Here is a 20,509-nt window from a genome sequence, read left to right as displayed (position 1 = left end):
AACTGGCAGAATTCCAATTGCAAAACACCTCACAGATTAAAAAAAATAAGAAAACACACGACCAAGCCAGTAATTCACCAGTAACTTGCTTTCCTTTATTTCAACGATCTGGTACCTCGGCAATTCGCCTTCAAGGATCACAACTAATTCAATACAATCATCACATTTATATACATTCTCATTTTAACAATTAACAAGTTAATCTCCTAATTAATTAATTAAACAGTGAAAAGACTTTTAAAGTGACCATGAGCTAATTATAAATTTCTATAATATAAATGTAAATATGTAAATAAATAAATAGATAAATAAACAAATGAATGGACGTGTACTAAACATAAATAATTCATTAAATACCTAATTCTTGATTCATGCCATTAGGCTTTAAGGTATGGAACTTAAAAATCATTCTAGTTTCAAGCTCCAGTAGTTTTCCTACAACATCATCTCCCCTCTGAAGGAAGGGCTTTCCCAAGACACTAAATGTTAAACCATTAGAAGACCCACCATGTTTCTCTTGAAAATGCTTAGCAACTGGGCTAACCAGATTTTGGTTCCTTATATCTTTTAAATGCTCCAAAATCCGTACCCTTACCATCCTTTTTGTTTGTCCTATATACCACATATTTTTACATAAACATCCCAAAATATAAATCACCCCTGTTGATTTACAATTGAAATGGTGTTTGGGAGTAAAATTTACATCAGTGATAACACTCGGGTTCATAACCTTATCATAAATATTGCAAAAACCAAGACATGATATTCTCTTTCCTTTCAATTAAATTATTATTTAACAATTCCTTAAGATCTTTCTTACTCTGTAGCATCTGTCTGGTTTGGCTGGAGCAGGAGGTAGAGAGTCTGGATTTAGACTGGACTCTAAGTAAACATCATCCACAATGTCTAAAACTGGCGAGATAGCAAGTGGTCTGTGCTGGGGTAGTAAAAGGAACTCTCGGAACCTTTTCTTAGAATCAGAGAAGTCCTGGCCTTCCCAGTGGAAATGTTCCCTCATAGTATGTAAAGTTTCCCCAAAGGAGTAGTCTTCAGGGGGAGATGCTGAGGGAATAGAGTCTTCAGCATCAGAGTCTTCATAAGGGGGGAAAGAGTAATCCTGTTCCTCAGAAGAATTTGAGGAAATTGAAACCTGGTCAGAGGAAGCATAATCCTCCTCTTGTCTTGGCCTTTTATCTGGAGGGGGATGGGAACCCCTGATTAGGGTAATCAAATCTTCAGCCATCTTAAGCATCTGTTTCTTAGGCATGGGGCCTTGAACTGGAGACTGATGTACAGTCTTTTTGGTTTTAATGGAGTTTTAAGCTTAGCATAAGATTTAATGGTGAGTGTAGTCGGTCTGAAGACACCTGCAACCGAAGGTGTTTCTAATGCACCGGGATCTCCTTCTGCTCCGGTGTCGGAAGGGCCTAATGAAGATGGCTGCGATGGCCTAGTACACTCCGCTTGAGAATCTGAAGCTGTCTGGGGTTCCAATTCTGCGGTCGTCAGGGGCTGTGTAGGCACCTCACTGAAAACCGGAGAACCGACGATAGGCCCAGCAGAGGCCTCGGAGTCTGGCTTGGTTCTAGGCTGCCTGTCCTTATCCTTGCATTTTTTATGCATGCTGGTCGTCGGCTGCTCCGACGGCATGATATAATTAAATTTCCTACCAAAGTAATGTCGTGAGAAGTCAAAACGACGTTTGATAGTTAGTTTATTAACCCTAGCACAAAACCGACAACCTGTGACGTCGTGGTCTGGGCCTAGGCAAGGTATACAATAAGAATGGAAGTCCTTATGAGGTATTGGCTTCCCACAAGAAATGCAATTGTTAACTTTTTCTGACATCGGACTTAGGCAAGAAAAGGTTCCCCAATGGGGTACTTGGCTTTATTGAATACTCCGGACTGAAATTCGAATCGAAAATCTCAGGTGTCGGCCGACCGGCACTTGCGAACTGCTTCTGCTTCGGGCACCACGCGGCAAGAAAGACTGAAGAAAATGGCATTGGATGCCTCTTGTATACCCCTGGCGCACTGACGTCAGGGAAGAAGCGACAGCAACCGACGCCGGACCAAGACTTTGGAACTCTGGCCGACTGCAGGACCGCCTGATGGCAGGATAACCCAAGTGTGATGACTGCAGCAGGGTAACACGATGAACATCTGCAAATTCTCTTAATGCTGCACTGCAATGTCAGCAATTTATGCTTATATTTTTTTATTTATTGCATTTGTTTACCGGGAATGTAAACTTTGAGAAAATAAATTTGAAAATGAAAATTAATCCAATCACCTGCACTGGGGATACAACCAACAGTCTTCAAGTCTTCTAGCACCAACGGTTAGTGTACCACCTGTAAGGCCACAGACTCTGCATAAATAAGCTAGTTTAAAAAAAACAAAAAAAAAAACATATTCCTGCCAACCCATGAGAGACGGTAATACTGCCATGTCAGATGATACCACAGCATTACAAAAGGAAACCATTTAAATTTTAACATGCATTACTAAACATACTTCTGGAAAAAAAAATCTTAGTAATTATACAATAACACGTCCAGAATATCTGGTCTTTTCTTTAAAGATTCAGGAGAAGATATCCTACAGGTAAGAACTAAATGGCTTAAAAGCATATTATCAAATCAGATTTTAAATTAGGTTTGATTCCACCAGAAGAAAATGACAACAGAAAGCTATTATCACATAAATGCACCTTATAAGCTTAGGAGAAATCGGTTACACCACTCTTGGTATCATTCTTACTAAATGTCCATGTCATAAAATAGATTTTTAAATGAATAATTTGTTAGCAGCTTACTAAAAACAAGGAGTGAAGTGACACTCAAACAAATCCACATACACACAAACGTCTCCCTCTCTAACTTCTGAAGGTCAAGGCATCCAAGTTGATGGAGATCCACCAAGTGAATGCTTGCACTACTGACAATCTGATCACATAACTTAAGTCATCCATCCCCCTCCTTACTCTGACTAAAACACTATTACTAGATATTTCTTTAAGTCTCATCTGCTCAGAGGGATCTGCCAAACCCATTACTTCCTTCTTCCAGTTTACCCTCCTCTTGCCACCTCCTCCCTTATCCTTCATCCCTAACAGAAGGATTGCTTATATGTACAGTGGATATAAAAAGTTTACACACCCCTGTTAAAATGCCAGGTTTTTGCGATATAAAAATGAGACCACAATAAATAATTTCAAAACTTTTCCCACCTTTAATGTGACCTATAACCTGTACAATTCAATTGAAAAACAAACAAATCTGTTAGGGGGAAAAATATAAAAAAATTAAAAAACGTACAATAAACTGGTTGCATAAGTGTGCACACCTTTAAACTAATACTTTGTTGAAGCAGCTTTTGATTTAATTATAGCATTCAGTCTTCTTGGGTAGGAGTCAGCATGGCGCATCTTGACTTGGCAATATTTGCCCACTTTTCCTTGCAAAACGCTCCAAATCTGTCAGATTGTGAGGGCAACTCTTGTGCACAGCCCTCTTCAAGTCACCCCATAGATTTTCTACTGGATTTAGTTTGGGACTCTGGCTGGGACATTCCAAAACTTTAAATTTTCTTCTGGTGAAATCATTCTTTTGTTGATTTGGATGTATGCTTGGGGTCACTGTCGTATTGAAAGGTGAAATTCCTCTTCGTCTCCAGCTTTCTAGCAGACACCTGAAGGTTTTGGGCCAAAAGTAACTGGTATTTGGGACTCTAATTCCCTCCACCTTGACTAAAGCCCCAGTTCCAGCTGAAGAAAAGCAACCCCCAAGCATGATACTCCCACTATCATGCTTCACCGTGGGGATGGTGTTCTGGTGATGCGAAGTGTTGTTTTTGCGCCAAAAGTACCTTTTGGAAATGTGACCAAAAACTTCAGTCTTGGTCTCATCAGACCATAACACTTTTCCCACATGCTTTTGGGAGACTTGATGTATTGTTTTGCAAATTTCAGCCAGGCCCGGATGAGCTTCTATGTAAGATAAGGCTTGCGTCTTGCAACCCTACCCCATAGCCCAGACATACGGATAATACGGGAGATTGTTGTCACTTGTAGTACACAACCAGAAATTCCTGCAGCTGCTTCAGTGTTGCTGTAGGTCTCTTGGCAGCCTCCCTGACCAGTTTTTGTCTTGTCTTTTCATCAATTTTGGAGGGACGTCCAGTTCTTTGCAACGTCACTGTTATCCCATATTTTCTTCACTTTTTGATGATCGTCTTCTTTGTGTTCATGGTATATCCAATGCTGTGGAAATTTTTTTGTACCCTTCTCCTGACTGATAACTTTCAACAATGAAATCCATTTGATGCTCTGTAAGATCTCTGTGAACCATATTTACTGTAGCAGGGAACTGAGTAAATGTCAGGAAAACCTTACTAGGACAGCTGAACTTTATTTGGGGTTAATCATAGTCTCTTTAATTGATGGCAGGTGTGTACCCAAGAAGACTGAATGCTGTAATTAGTGCTTCAACAAAGTATTAGTTTAAGGGTGTGGACGCTTGTGCAATCAGCTTATTGTACGTTTTTTATTTTTTGTTTTTTCCCCTAACAGATTTATTTGTTTTAGGTTACATTAAAGGTGGGAAAAGTTTTGAAATAATTCATTGTGGTCTAATTTTTTTTAGCACTAGAATGTTACAGGCACACAAAAACATTTATTTAATAATAATGTATAATTACTAACATCATACTGGCAGACTTGCCTTCTTCAGTGATAATGATGTGTGTGCCTATAACATTCTGGTGCTGGCCTCCTGTTTTGAACTCATTTTTTTTATATCACAAAAACCTGGCATTTTAACAGGGGTGTGTAAACTTTTTACATTCACTGTAAATATAAATGCAGTATAAAGGTAATATACACATAAAACTTTTTTCCAGGTTTTGGATTATTTGGGATACATTTCTTTGTCACATCCTTGTGCAGTACTTGCTGGTTATTATTGGGATGGGATCTCCAACTGAATCACTTCAATGTGTTGAACTGCAACACCCTACCCAAATTTTTCTCTGAACTAACAGCTTTACATTGCACAAGTTTTAAGTGTGTTTAAACTTTTGCTTTGCATTTTTCTGAGATGAGACTATATGTCACCAAGGATCAGTGCTCTACCTTGGTTAACAAATGCAACAAACGAAAAAACAAGCAAAATCAATCCACCAATCAAGGCCACTCATAGCAGAGGGTCTATATTAGAACATCGAAGTTTCAAAACTTCGAATGATCTAATATCGACTCCTATTCAGTGAAAGCTGAAAACATTGAACATACAGAACAGCAAATTTTTTCCTAGGGAAAAAATTCACTGTTCCAAAACACATACACACAACACAAGCACACCAAACAAACAGCAATCCACACACATACACCTAAAATCTTACACCTAACCCTACACTAAACTATACAGACACCACTAACTATCCACTTACCTTAACCCAAACCCTAACCCTAAGGTCCGTCACTATTGCACACTCACCTCACCCACCCCCTAACCCTAACTCACCTAACCCGCCCTAACCCTCACGTCCACACAATCGCACACATACTTAACCCGCACCCTAACACATACCTAACCCGCACTCAATCACACACTTACCTGAACCCGACCCGTAACTTTCCACCACAGCGCTGAAAATACCGAAGCAACAGAAACGGACAACCAAATTCTTTCCCTAGGAAAAAATTAGGTTTTCTGTTACTTCGATATTTTCAGCTTTTGATGAATAGGGGTCGATATTAGAACATTTTGAAACTTCAATGTTTTGATATAGACCCCATAGCAGAACGTACCTGCCAAATCCATAAGGACAGGAAAAATAAAATACAATCAGGAAAGTACTCGGATACTACTCAGGGGTGGACATAAATACCACTCACAGGATGCAGCCAGAAATATCATATACAAGAACACAGAAATGGCATTTTCACTTGAGGTCTGTTCTAGGAAGTAAAAAATACCTAGACTTTCATCACATCTCAGTGTCACACACACATATAACAGATACCTGTCTACAAAGACTGGCACATTCCCTCTAATTGAAGTTAATTTCAGCAGTCAGGCTATACACAGTTACTCTGAAATGCATGTAACTGTTCATAGATCTTGTATACAAAAATGTTCTGCGCTGCACACCAAAATTTGCAATATGAAGGAATACTTGAAGAGTTTCATGTTTCTCTATTAGAGGATTTCTATGCATCGCTGTGCTACATTTGCAGATGATTCTATTCAGGTGTTTACAAACCTTCATCTTCATCATCAACTGGTGTGGAGGGTCGCAATCTCTTCTGATCTCCTGATGTTGCAACCTCTGGGGGTTCCTTCCGCTTCACCTGAGAAGAAACAAAGAATCAAGAAAATAACACAAAGAATGTAACGCTTAACTACTTCAAAGACATACCAACCACAGATTCAAATACAGCTATTTTATTTCAGAGAGTAACCAAAGACAATACAGTTGTGTTAAGACCTTAACATAACCTTAGACAAGAGTACATTCACTGTTGCAGTACTGAATCTTGGGATGACTCCCACAACTTACAGACCGCAGAGTAGCTAACATTTCGAGAAGGAATGAACACAAGGCCAGTAGTACGGCCATGGCAAAACCTGCCCTGGCCCTAAAAATACTAGCCAGATTTTAATACTTGACAAATGTGTGTATGAAAGACAAGATACCTGCTTCCAGGACAGTGAGTAGCAGCCTCTTAACACTGTGGTAGTAGCTGTGGCACTGGTAGGATACATTCTTACTAGGTTGCACTAAGACTTGTCATGGTGAGTGCAGCAGAAAGTAATTCAATGAGCTATATATATTTTGAAATGGTTTGGTTGCTGACTGCCTCCTTCTCCCTGCTCTTTGCAAATGCAATAAAAATCTGTTCAGATTCTTACAATGCATTGTTCTATCCTGCATTGCACGGATTAAGCATGCAGGTAGCATTGGTTTATTAAATGGGACTGGGTAATGCTCATATGAAGTCCTGTCATGGGGACCATCAATATACAAGAGACCATGTATCCTACCATTCTGTGGAGCCCTCTGGCAGGGATTTGGTTAAAGATGGCAGGCTTTTTGAAATAATATGAAACAATACCCTCCAGATCACCATAGCAAAAAATAACAAAACACAGGCCAATATTTTGGAAAATAAACAGATATACAAATGACCCCTTAAGGTACCAGTAAAGACTGTTAGAAACTAGTAAACTCTTGAAAGTAAAAAGTAATCGGCATTCAGAAGAAATGAAAGAACTTGGTAAAGGCCTACCCCTTTAGCTTCTGAAACTTGAATTATCTTATTATCTTCTGTCTCTTCACTTTCCACTTAAAAAAAAAAACAAAAAAAAAAAAAACTACCTACTTCATTTATGTTTGCCGTATTTATTACTGCTTGTTGGTATCCTCACTAAATTGATGACAGTATTCTACTGAATCACTGCTTTATTTGTGCTGTCTCTTACTGTTGTGATTGTGAGCTACTTGTTTCAAAGCAATCTACTGATTTAACTATATGTCATTGCTATCTGCTGCAATTCACTACTGTTTTAACTGCATTTTACTGCATTTTGTTGTGGTTTAACTGTATTTTCTCATACTGCGAGTTCTACTCTTTTGACTACAAGTGATTAATTTGTGCTTCATTGTAAGTTTTTTCTTACTGAGTTCTTAACCTTAAAATGGAGTAGCATAGACAAGATACAGGTCTGCTGCATCCAGAGCTTCAGCTGAATGGTTTTTAACCCTTTCTGAGGTATTCCAGCTACAAGTTTTCCCTTAGTAGCACTTATGTTATCATATAGTAGTACTACTCTTAGACCTTCCTGCCTTTACCCTCTTAGCTCTTTCAGTTTCTGTCAAATATGGAAGGACAATTTCCTACATTTTTTCCTGCCAGTCTGGTTAATATGGGCATACTGAGAGTGTAGCAACTGCCTAATGTACACTGACAACCCCCTACTACTACCACCTAGGAACACAATTTGAGAGAGATGCAATTACATCAAGCACCTAGTATCAGTGCTCTTCTCCCCCACAAACCAATATATCTCGCACTGAGAAGGTTGGCAAAAGGAACACCAAACCAAGCACCACCCACGCCTAGACAACACACCCCTACATATGCAGAAGTCCTCAACAAAAGCATACCCAAACAAGAGAGACCTCAGAGACAAATGCATGCAAACTCCACTGCCCACCACACCACACACAGTCCATACACCTGTGTCTCACAGCCACTAAGGCCTAAACATAAACCCAACATATTAGTCATAGCAGACTCCATTGTGAGACACACAGATGTGCCCCTCACTAGGCTGGCCATGGAAAAAGTCATGTTTAGTTGTTTATTGGGTGCCAGAGTCTGCCATATCACCAACACACTCAAGTCTCTCAACGGGTACTGTTATGACTCTGTCATAGACCATGTTGGAGTGAATGACTTGAGACGTACCTCGCTGGACTATATGAAGAGAGACATGACTGAGCCTGCCGAGTATGTTCCCGAGGCAGGTATGTTCCTAGCCTTAAGCAGCATTCTACCATCACCCAGAATGATGCCTCAATACAAACAGAAAATGGCTGACTTTAACAATTGGCTTAGTTTCTGGTGTCACTCCAACGGGATCCAGTACCTGACTGCCTGGGATGACATGACTGACGAGCCTTGATGCTTTGCCAGAGATGGCCTGCAGCTGTCTCCCTCGGGCTTCAGGTTCCTAGCAAAGGCTCTTTCCTCCCCCATAGTGCCTTTTTTAGGCAATGCCATGAAGTCAAAACTACCAATATGAAAATTTCATCAAAATGTAAATCAAAGGTTATGCTGTTGCTAAACGCTTGGAGTCTAAACATGAAACTGCACTCATTGCAAGCATTCTTAACTATGGAAGAAGCTGACATTTGTGCAGTCACGGAAACCTGGTTTAAAGCTGCGGAGAGCATACCAGGTTACTCATCCTATCATTCATTCAGAACCCAAACCGTGGGCAGCAAAACAAAAGGAGGTGAGTTGCAATACATATAAATGACAAACACCTCTAGGCTGGTCATACAGTATGATGCACAGGAAATACTCTAGGTGCAGTTAGCAACTGACAAGACCCCTAGTGAAATCATAGCTAGCTACAGGCTTCTATCTCTGACTTAGATGCCCACTCCACTTATCTGGACCTCTTCGAATTTATCAAGATTCAACCCTTTACCCTGATCTTGGCCGACTAACTATCCAACCATAGATTGGAAGAAATACTCGTGCCAAAACACAAATGCCCAGAGATTCCTTGATTTCATCTGTGCAGATGCCTTGGACCAGTTGGATGACACCGCTACAAGAGGTGAAAATATGTTTGACTTGGTATTAACCAACATAAGTAACCACTGCAGCATTCCTACAGTGTCATCATCCCTGCTAAGATGTGACCACAAAGCAGTCACTTTCAATGTCACCATCTCCCCCGAACCTCCACACTAGCAAGGGTCAAACAAAAAAACTTCTCCAAAGCTGATTACAACCTCCTGAAGGAAGGCATAAACAGCTTCACATCCCCTCTCCCTCCACAGGAACTGCCACATGTATCCAAACCTACACCAAAGTACTATATGAGCATTTATATATCTGCATGAAATCATGAATACCAGACAGGACATAATCATCCCTCCTCAAGGAAGAGTAAACCTGTCTGGTGCACATCTACAATAAACTCTATAATAAAATGAAATAATTGCTGTCCAGGACCAAGGAGCAGGTGTCTAATTGGAAGCAATCTCTGCTTAGCCTCAACAAGCAAATAAGAGCACTAGTGAAATCCTCCAAAGCAAACTTCGAGTCCAAACTGGCCACATCTACTAAAGACAATCATAAGGCTTTCTTCACATATGTTCGCAATCTCAAGGGAAGCACCCAGATCTGCTAAGAACTGGTGGTCTTGGACACCACATACACAAACCCTGTAGATATAGCCAACCTGCCAGACTGGTTCAGTGAAAACTTCACTCCTCTGTCCCCCCCCCCCCCACCAGTAAAACAGGACATCCCCAGTACCTTCCCCCCTCTCCTTATCTCCAGGGAGCAAGTCATCACTGCCCTCTCAAAGGCAAAAAATACAGCCTTCATGGGACCCGATAACATCCCAGGCTGCATCCTACATGAACTCAGGCAGGAACTTGCAACATCATTAGGGACCCTTTTCAACCAAAGCCTGAGTACCGGCTTTGTCCCAGCCGAGTGGAAGACAGCTACCATCATCCCTCTGCACAAAGGTGGAGCGTCCACCGAGCCAGGAAATTATAGATCCATCAGTCTAACTAGCCTGTTCTGCAAGGCCATGGAGCAGATTACCATGGACCTCACTAACAAGGACATTGGCAACCTCCAGACACTTGATCCCACACAGCTTGGGGAGGTCATGCCTGTTAAATTTGGTCGACTTCTTTGAGACAGACACCAAGACCATAGAAGAGGGGAAGACAGTGCACACCATCTACCTTGACCTGACGAAGTTCTTCGATACTATTCCACACACGGGTATAATAGATAAACACTCTCAATTAGGCATCAATCCATATGTTACCAGATGGGTAGCAAACTGGCTCACTGATAGAACCCACCTAGTCAAAATTGGGGAAGTCACCTCAAGTAGCAGACAAGAGGTGCACCCCAGGGATTGGTCTTGGGGCCTCTGCTGTTTGGAATATACTTCTCAGAGTTGCAGACCAAATCTAGTGGGCTATGGCTGACAAAGTTTGAAGATGACTGCAAGCTGGGTGTTGTCATCAATTCCCCTAGTGATGTGGATATCCTCCAAGCGGGTCTCACTCAAACAAATGACTGCTGCCAGAAACATGGCCTAAAACTGAATGCCAATAAATGCATCACCATCCCTTTTGGGAAGAATGATGTCCCCACAAATTATCACACTGATAATAAGGCACAATGCACGCAATCATGGTGAGGGACTTGGGCACCCAGGTTGATAGCATATTACCTCCATTGAACGGAAAGCTTTCTACAAGGCTCACCCTCATTAGTAAGGGTATCTCATCCAGGGACAAGGTGGTCAATAACATCCCTGTATTCTTCCCTTATACGACCCATTATTGATTACAATGCCCCTCACAAAGCACATGAAGCAGCTGGAGAAACCACAGAGGTTGCTCACCCGGAGAATCCAGGGCCTCAAACATCTACCCTACACAGATGGACTAAAAGCCCTGTCCCTCTACTCAGTCTCCTACAGACTCCTCAGAGGTGACCTCTGTCTAGCATACAAAGCAATCTCACATCCTGCCCTGATGAGACTGCTGCATATCCGCAAGTCAACTCCACTCGAGTAACCTGCATGTGTGACCTCAACCTGGTCTGTGACATCAACAGGACTTGTTGGCGGGACAGATTTGTGTCCCAGAGACTCCCCCTTTTGTGGAATAGACTCCCTCTCCATGTAAAGCACAGTACCTCATTAAACCTTTTTAAGCGCAACCTGGATAACTGGATGGGGAACAGAAAATATACCCCTGGGATTCCACCTGTGCCACTGCTTGACAGTGGCATAGGGTGCTGACTTGTTGGAAAGTACAGTTGTGTACACTTACCATAAATGTAGATGTTAGAGTGTATTCACTTTTGCAGTCATTACATTTGGGTAATCCTGCTGGCAGGTTGCCCTCAGTCAGCCTGAATTCCAAAGTCTTGGGTCCTGCGTCGGCTGCTATCACCCCTTCCCTGACGTGAGGTCATCAGGGGTATAAAAGAAGCAGCCAATGCCATTTTCTTCAGTTTTTCTTGCCCCAGATGTCAGGTGCCCCCTAACAGGGTAGCCAAAATTTATATATATATATAAAAATACATAAACCAATATAAACTTTACTTTCATCTACAAGCAAATACACCACATAGGTTGTATAAATCAGAGAAGGAAAGAAAAGCTCCAGCAGAAAAAAGGGGGATGGCGGGTGGGTAACCTGGACTGTAACCTGGACTGCAACAGTGAATATACTGGAACATCTACATTTATGTTAAGTGTACACAACTGTACTATGTTATTCCTGTTTCACTGTTGCAGTCATTACATTTGGGTAGAGTCCTAAAGCTATGGTTGGGAGGCTGGAGCTAAACAGCATTAGGAGCGGCTATGAGGACCTGCAGAACTGCAGTGGCAAAGCCTGTTCTGGATTTAGAGTAGAGTGGCAGATGATGGTGCTTTGTAAAGGTGTGCACTGAACTCCATGTAGCAGCCTCTAATACGTCTTTGGTTGGTAATCCCCTGAGAAAGGCTGCTGAAGTGGCTGTAGCTCTGGTTGAATGTGGCCTAATGCCCTTAGGCACTGGCTTGCCATGGTGTGAATAGCAGAAACGAATGCAGTGGCCTATCCACTTTGAAATAGTCTGCTTTGAGATAGCCTTTCTTTGTGATCCTGCAGCATATGCCACTAGTAATTGCTGTCTTCCTGAAAACTTTGGTTCTGTCCAAGTAGAATCTAAGCTGTCTGTGTACATCCAAAGAATGCAGAACTCTCTTTCTCTTGTTTTGTGGATTTGGATAAAAAGTTGGCAGATGAATAGTTTGATTAAGAGCCACACTGGACACCACCTTAGGCAGAAATGTTGGGTTTGTCCTCAGAGAGACCCTGTCTGGATAAAACGGGAATGGTTCCACAGCCATGAGTGCCTGTAGCTCTGAAACCCGTCTTGCAGAGGTTATTGCTAGGAGCAGAGCTGTTTTCCAAGATAAAAACTTTATATCAGCAGTAGCAGCTGGCACAAAAGGAGGCAGGGTGAGCTTTTCCAAGACATAGTTGAGGTCCCATGCAGGTATTGGTAATCTCCTTGGAGGCCTTAAGTTTTTGGCTCCTCTGAGGTACTGCTTTAATAAAGGATGGGAAAAGATTGGTGGCTCTGTACTGCATTGAGCCAAAATGGCAGAGGCATGAATTTTAACTGATGAAAAAGATAGGCCTTTGTCCAGCATCTCAGTTAAGTATTGCAAAATCTGAGGAATATTTGGTACAGCTGTATCAGTTCCTTGTGCCTGGTTCCAAGGAAAGGCATATACTGATAGGTTTTTCCAGCTGAAAGATAGGGCGTCCACTTTCAATGCTTGTCTGTGATAAGTCCTTGTGCAGAATCTTTTTAGTTGGTAGTTGTGAGGAGCGGCAAACAGATCTATGTCCAGGCATCCCCATTTCCTTGTTATCATGTTGAAGACTTGTGGATCCAGCTGCCACTCATGGGGAACCAAGAGGTTTCTGCTTAGTTCGTCTGCCAGAGTGTTTTCCTTTCCTGGCAGGAATTGTGCCTGCAGATGTACTTGGTAAGTCAATGCTGTGTCCCACAAAGCCATGCTTAGTCTGCAAAGGGGGTAAGAATGTGTGCCCCCCTGCTTGTTTATATACCACATGACCATGGTGTTGTCTGTCTTTATCAGTAGTTGTCCCGGATGAAGTAGGTCCTTGAAGGCTGTCAGGGCATTTTGAACAGCTAGCAACTCTTTTTGATTGATATGTAGATGTATTTGGTTTGAGGACCATGTGCCCTGAATGCATCTTTCTGCCATGTGGGCCCCCCAGGCATAATCTGAAGCATCTGTTGTTAGTATCTGCTTGGCTGGGGTTAATGTGAATGGCTGTCCTTTGTTCTGGTGACAAGCCTTCGCCCACCATTGAAACTCCTGTTGCAGGCAGGGAATGAGAGTAATCATTGTTTCCAGGCTGTGGCAATGTTGAGTCCAAACACTTTTTAGGTACCACTGAAGTATCCTCATATGCATATGGGATTAGTAGGATGCAGGATGCCATGAAGCCCAAAGCCTACAGAATTTTTCTTGCAAATAACTGGGCCTTTGTTGCCAACATTTTGAAATGGGTAGTCAGTTGCCTTTGTTTGTCTGGCGTGAGATAAGCCATCTGGGCAGTTGTAGTTAAGCTTGCACCCAGGAATATTATCTCTTGAGGGGGAACTAGTTTTGATTTCTTTTCGTTGACTGTGTACCCTAGGCATGTTAGAAGTCTTTTCACAAATGCCAGATGCTGTAGAAGAATGTCCTTGTTCTCTGCTTGAATTAGACAATCGTCCAAGTAAGGATACATTTGTATTCCTCTTTGTCTGCAGAATGCAATTACTGGTGCCAGGCACTTTGTAAAGACCCTGGGCGCAGTAGATAAGCCAAAGGGCAGTGCAGAGAATTGGTAATGCATCGAGCCAGCCTTGAATCTGAGGTATCTTCTGCATGATTGATTTGGACATACAGGTATGTCTCTTTTAGGTCTAAAGCCACAAGAAAAGCATTCTTGCCCAGCATGGGCAGAAGCTGCTGCAAAGTCAACATTTTGAATTTTGGTATATCCAGGAATGTGTTCAGAATAGATAGGTCCAGTATTGGTCTCCAGGCCTTGTCCTTTCTGGTTACCAGAACAGTCTTGAGTAAAATCCTTGTCCCTGCTCTTGCTCTGGTACTTGTTGAATGGCCCCCCATGTCCATGAGGGATGAGACTTGTTTTTGCGCCTCTGCCCATTGATTTTTTGGCAGATTTGGCCAGCCGATTGCCTTTGGCAGGGTATGGAAATGGAAATTGTAGCCTTGTGACACTATATTTAGAACTCACTTGTCCTGGGTTATAATGTGCCAATTTTGAGAAAAAAGTGCTAATTTTCCCCCTAAGGGTGCTGCCAGGACACAAGTGTTTGGTGCCGGCAGGGGGAAGTCATTAGGACCATTTCCTGTATGGTTGTGATTTGTCTTCTCCAACTTTGGAGGTAGAAGCACCCCATTGCTTTGACCTGTATGAACCTTGCGCCTGGGATCTGCCCCTTTGAGGTCTGTCTGACATAGGAAAGGACCAGTTCTTTGTAAGCCAGTGTCTACTAAACCTAGGTGGCTGTACTTGTAAAAAAATCTTTGACAGTTTGCATAGATTTAGCTTTGTCCTCCATTTTCTTTAACACCTCTTCTGCCTTAACACCAAACAAAGTATCACGCTGTAAAGGTGCATATAATAATTTAACTTTGACATGATCAGGCAGATTTTGTTTCTTTAACCAAGCATGCCTCCTAATTACAGAGCCCGTAACTGCGGCCCTGCAGGAGGCCTCCAAAGAATCAAAACCACATTGCAAAGTATGCTTTCCAACTTGTTCAGCTGCATGCAATAAATCCTGCATTTCCTTGTTTTCTGCACATTCAGAGTTTAACAACATTTTCTGTTTAAGCAATGCCATGACATGTTGCTGATATTTGAGCATATCAAACTGACAGTTTAAGGCCCTTATAGCCAAGGAAGCAGATGTGTAAACCTTTTTTCACCATCTATCCAGTGCCCTAGAATCCCTGTCAGAGGGGGTAGGGTTTTTTGCATTGGAAGCCTTAACTCCTTTGGGACCCTGTGAAATAGTTTCTGGGTCAGCAGCAGGGTTTTTAAAACAGAATTTATGACCGTCAGGAACCCTGTAATATCTGTCAGGCTTAACAGGACCTAGAGGGTATGGAGTCAGGGGTAAGACTAGACTCTGAAAACACATCATCTACAATGTCTAACACAGGTGGAATGGCTAGAGGCCTGTGTTGAGGTAGGTAAAAGGAAATCCCTGAGCCTCTTTTTAGATTCTGAAAAACCTTGGCTCTCCCAGTGGAAATGCTCCCTCATGGTATGCAAGGTTTCCCCAAAAGAATAGTCCTCTGGAGGAGAAGCTGAAGGTATAGATTCTTCAGCATCAGAATCCTCAAAGGGGGGAAGAGAATATTCCTGATCAGAAGAAATAGAAACCTGATCTGAAGATTCATAGTCAGTCTCTTGCCTAGGCCTCTTAGGAGGGGGATGGGAACTCCTGATCAAGGTAATCAAGTCTTCGGCCATTTTCAGCATCTGTTTTTTGGGCATAGAGGCCTGTCCACGTGGCTCTTGAGTTTGTTTCTTTGCCTTAGAAGGTGCTTTAGTCTTTGCCTATGAAGCTGAAGTCGGTTTAATGTAAAGATGTTTAGGTCTGAATACACTCTCAAAAGCCGGTGTCTGCTCAGTGGTTCCGGACCCATCTGAAATAGTGTCCGAGGCTCCAATACTTTGAGTTTCCAGCGGCATAGCAGACTCCACGTGGGAGTCGGTAGTGGCCTGCGACTCTAAAGTAGCGGGTGTCAGGGGCTGCGAAAGCGCCTCACTGAGAACCGGCGACTGGCTTAGAAGCTTCGTCGTCGGTTTTGGACCTCGGTTGTTTATCTCTCTCCTTTTCTTTGCGTTTTATTGTGAACTCTGTTAGTCGGATGGCTATCCGATGACATTTCTGGATAATTAAACTGGCATCCAAAATAGTTTAAAGCAAAATTATACCGACGCTTAATAGTGCGTTGGTTAAATCTAACACAAAATCGACAACCAGAAACATTGTGATCAGGGCATAGGCAAGGAATGCAGTAAGAATGAAAGTCCTTATGAGGTATTTGCTTTCCACAAGAAATACAATTATTAACTTTTTCTGACATCGGTCTGGAGCAAGAAAAAAGTTTCCCCAACAGGGTACTTAGCGTTATTGAAGACTTCAGGTCTGAAACTCGAACACGAAAATCTCAGGAGTCGGCCGACCGGCACTTGCAAACTGCTTCTGCTTCGGGCACTGTGCGGCAAGACTGAAGAAAATGGTGTCAGCTGCTTCTTTTATACCCCTGACTTCAGGGAAGGGGCGACAGCAGCCGAAGCAGGACCCAAGACTTTGGAATTCAGGCCGACCTGAGGGCAACCTGCCAGCAGGATTACCCAAATGTAATGGCTGCAACAGTGAAACACGAAGAACATCAAGGGCTAAATTCTTAGCTAGACTTGTAAGGGTCTTAGGGCCAATAGTCTAGTAACTTCCTATGATCCTATGAAGCTGAAATACTGGTATGTCCTTAAGGGGTCATCTGAGATCTCCGTTACAGGAGGTTTAAGGTATTACTCAGTGAAGACTCTAGTTTGTCTGCGTCTTTCTTGTTCTTTCTTTCTAACAGCAACAAGCATGCTCTTGTACTCATTCAAAATGTTTCCTTATATGCTAATCTGTATAAAAGCTAACTGATTTAGATAGCACAAAGGTGTGTAAAACGAATCTATTATTTTAACAATCAAAATAATGTTTAGCTTCAAAACAAAAGTTAACAAGATTTAAAAAATGTAGTCTTCAACTTCCCACTTTCATTGAGACTTGTGACTGCAATTTTAGAAACGCTTTTAATAATAAATCACAACACAGGTTTTCCACTTAACATCACAGAAAAGAAGTAACAAAACTCCAGCATTTTAAAAATAACTGTTTTATATAAGCTAATAAAAGTGATGGTATTATAATTATGGATAATGAGTGGTATATAAATATATCAATTGTATGCTTAATGACAATAGTTCAAAAGTAGTAAATCATTAATAAAGCATTATTGAAATTGCTAAAACAAAACATTTACTACATTCAAAATGATGGACCACACCCTAGATTAGGTTTTCAATTTGGGGTTCTTAAGATTTGTAAAAATGCTACAAGTTCCCCTTTATGGCCAGCCATTTCCAGCAGTATATGTGAAATGGAATTTATTGCACGTATATAGATAGTGAATTCATTACTATCATGTAAAAGATTAGGTATCAGTATAATTATAATAACAAAACGTACTCGGTATCCAATTACTTGTTCAGTATAAAATTACTATTATGTGAAGCTGACAAATTACCATCACTGTTGTGAAAAGGACTGCTTGCTGAATACATTTTTTATAGTAACTTTTTGTAACTTTCATAATTTTTGAGATATATCCATATGTTTACAGGTAGGTTGAAAAAAGTACAGTTTTGTACCTACCATAAATGTAGATGTTCAAGTGTTCACACTGCTGCAGTCATCACACTTGGGTTATCCTACCATCAGGCGGTCCCCGCAGTCGGCAGAGTTCCAAAGTCTTGGTCCGGCGTCGGTTGCTGTCGCTTCTTCCCTGATGTCAGTGTGCCAGGGGTATATAAGATGCATCCAACGCCATTTTCTTCAGTTTTTCTTGCCCCAGATGTCAGGTGCCCCCAATAGGTAGGCAATACATATTGCTATATAAAAATATACATATAAAAATAAAACAATACCTTCAGTCACAAGCAAATACACCACAGAGGTATAGGATAGAAAGGTATAGATAAGTCCAGCTACTTCAGAGGGGATGGAGGGAGGGTAACCTGGACTGCAGCAGTGTGAACACTCGAACATCTACATTTATGGTAGGTACAAAACTGTACTATGTTCATCGTGTTACACTGCTGCAGTCATCACACTTGGGTTGAATCCCAAAGCTAAGGATGGGTGGTGGAACTAAAGAGGGTTTGGAGAGGCTAGTAGGCCCTGCAGAACTGCAGTGGCAAAGCCAGCTCTGGTTTTAGAGTATAGAGGTAAGTGACAGTGCTTGGTGAATGTGTGCACTGAACTCCAAGTTGCAGCCTCCAAAATATCCTTGGTTGGTATCCCTCTGAGGAAGGCTGTTGATGTTGCTGTAGCCCTGGTGGAATGGGGCCTGATGTTACCAGGCACAGATTTCCCATGGTGTGTGTAGCAGAAACGGATACAATGTCCTATCCATTTTGAAATGGTCTGTTTTGAGATGGCTTTTCCTTGAGATCCTGCAGCATAGGATACAAAGAGCTGGTTAGATTTTCTGAAAGCCTTAGTTTTATCCAAGTAGTAATGTAATTGCCTGTGAATGTCCAAAGAGTGTAGGAGCCTTTCTCCTTTGTTCTGGAGGTTTGGATGAAAGGTGGGCAAATGAATGGTTTGGTTTAGGGCCACACTGGATACCACCTTTGGCATAAATGAAGGGTTAGTTCGTAAAGCGACTCTGTCTTGATGAAAAATGATGAAAGGCTCCACTGCCATTAGGGCCTGTAGTTCTAAGACTCTTCGTGCTGAAGTTATTGCTAGCAGTAGGGCAGTTTTCCATGATAGGAACTGTAGATCAGCTGTGAAAGCTGGTTCAAAGGGTGGAAGTGTTAGCTTTTCCAAAACAAAGTTGAGATCCCAAGTTGGTGTTGGTGCTCTCCGGGGCAGTCTTGTGTTCTTAGCCCCTCTTAGGAAATGTCTTAGTAATGGATGTGAAAATATAGGAGGATCTGTGTTGTACTGAGCTGAAATAGGTGAGGCGTGGATCTTAATAGATGAGAAGGAAAGTCCTTTGTGCAACATCTCAGTTAAATATTGAAGAATCTGAGGAATATTTGGGACAAGGGGATTTTGGCCTTTAGCCTGGTTCCAGGCGCAGAATCTTTTCCATTTGTCTGAATAGAATTTCCTGGTACTGGGCCTCCTGGCCTCCAGAATGTCCATCATAGCTTTAGAGAGAAGTGTTGACTGGTTGTTTAGGCAATTTGCCATGCAGCCAGATTTAAAGTCTTGAGCTGGCTGTGTAGAATCTGATTGTTTTGCTGAGTGAGCAGGCGAGGAATTGTAGGTAAAATCCATGGTGGGCCTTGAGCCATGTTCCTTAGTATTGGATACCAGTGTTGGTGTGGCCAGTCTGGAGCAATGAGTATCATTTGTGGCCTCTCTAGTCTGGCTTTCAGCAGCACCATTGCCAGAAGAGGCAGTGGTGGAAAGGCATAGACTGTCAATGTTTTCCAACTGAATGAGAGGGCGTCCACTTTCCAAGCTAGTGTGTGGTATATGTCCTTGTGCAGAATTTCCGTAGTTGGTAGTTTTGGTTTTGGGGGGAAGCAAACAGATCTATGTCTGGGCTCCCCCATTTTTGAGTTATCATTGCGAATACTTGTGGATCTAGTTTCCACTCATGAGGATCTATGATGTTTCTGCTTAGATAGTCTGCCAGTGTGTTTTTCTTTCCTGGCAGGAACTGTGCTTGTAGTTGAACTTGGTAGGTCAGTGCTGTGTTCCACAAGGTCATTGCTTGTCTGCATAGGGGGTAGGAGTGTGTGCCCCCTTGCTTGTTTATGTACCACATCACTTTGGTGTTGTCTGTCTTTATTAGGAGTTGTCCTGGATGTAGGAAGTCCTTGAAAGCTGTTAGGGCATTTTGTACAGCTAGCATCTCTTTTTGATTGATATGTAGATGCCTTTGGTTTGCAGACCATTTGCCCTGAATACACTGTCCTGCCATGTGTGCTCCCCAGGCATAATCCAATGAATCTGTTGTTATTGTTTGCCTGGCTGTGGGTAAGCTAAAAGGCTGACCCTTGTTGAGGTGACATGCCTGAGCCCACCATAGAAACTCCTGTTGAAGGCAGGGAATGAGTGGAATTATTGTTTCCAAGCTGTGGCTATGTTGAGTCCATACACTTTTCAGATACCATTGTAATTTCCTCATATGCAGTTTTGCCAATGGTATTAGTAGTATGCAAGATGCCATGAATCCCAAGGCCTGCAGAATCTTTCTTGCAGGGAGTTGGGTCTTTGTTGCCATCATTTTGAAGTATTGAGTCAGTTGTCCTTGCTTGTCTGGCGTGATATAAGCCATCTGGGCCATTGTATTTAAGCTGGCACC

At 42.1% G+C, this 20,509-nt stretch overlaps 1 protein-coding gene across 1 annotated transcript in view; it reads right to left on the bottom strand.

Moving 5' to 3' along the window:
* SETD1B (SET domain containing 1B, histone lysine methyltransferase) overlaps positions 1 to 20,509 on the bottom strand; it is a 1,665,584-nt gene that overhangs the window by 798,916 nt on the left and 846,159 nt on the right. Inside the window, exon 12 of the mRNA XM_044068611.1 lies at positions 6,270 to 6,357. Within this exon, the coding sequence (XP_043924546.1) occupies positions 6,270 to 6,357 (88 nt within the window). The remainder of the gene's footprint in view (positions 1 to 6,269; positions 6,358 to 20,509) is intronic.

The sequence above is a fragment of the Protopterus annectens genome, chromosome 4.part0, assembly GCF_019279795.1.
Source record: "Protopterus annectens isolate FY-2018-M chromosome 4.part0, PAN1.0, whole genome shotgun sequence".
NCBI lineage: Eukaryota > Metazoa > Chordata > Ceratodontiformes > Protopteridae > Protopterus > Protopterus annectens.
The sequence above is the reverse complement of the archived record's forward strand: the minus strand, read 5'-3'. Positions and strand labels throughout refer to the sequence as shown.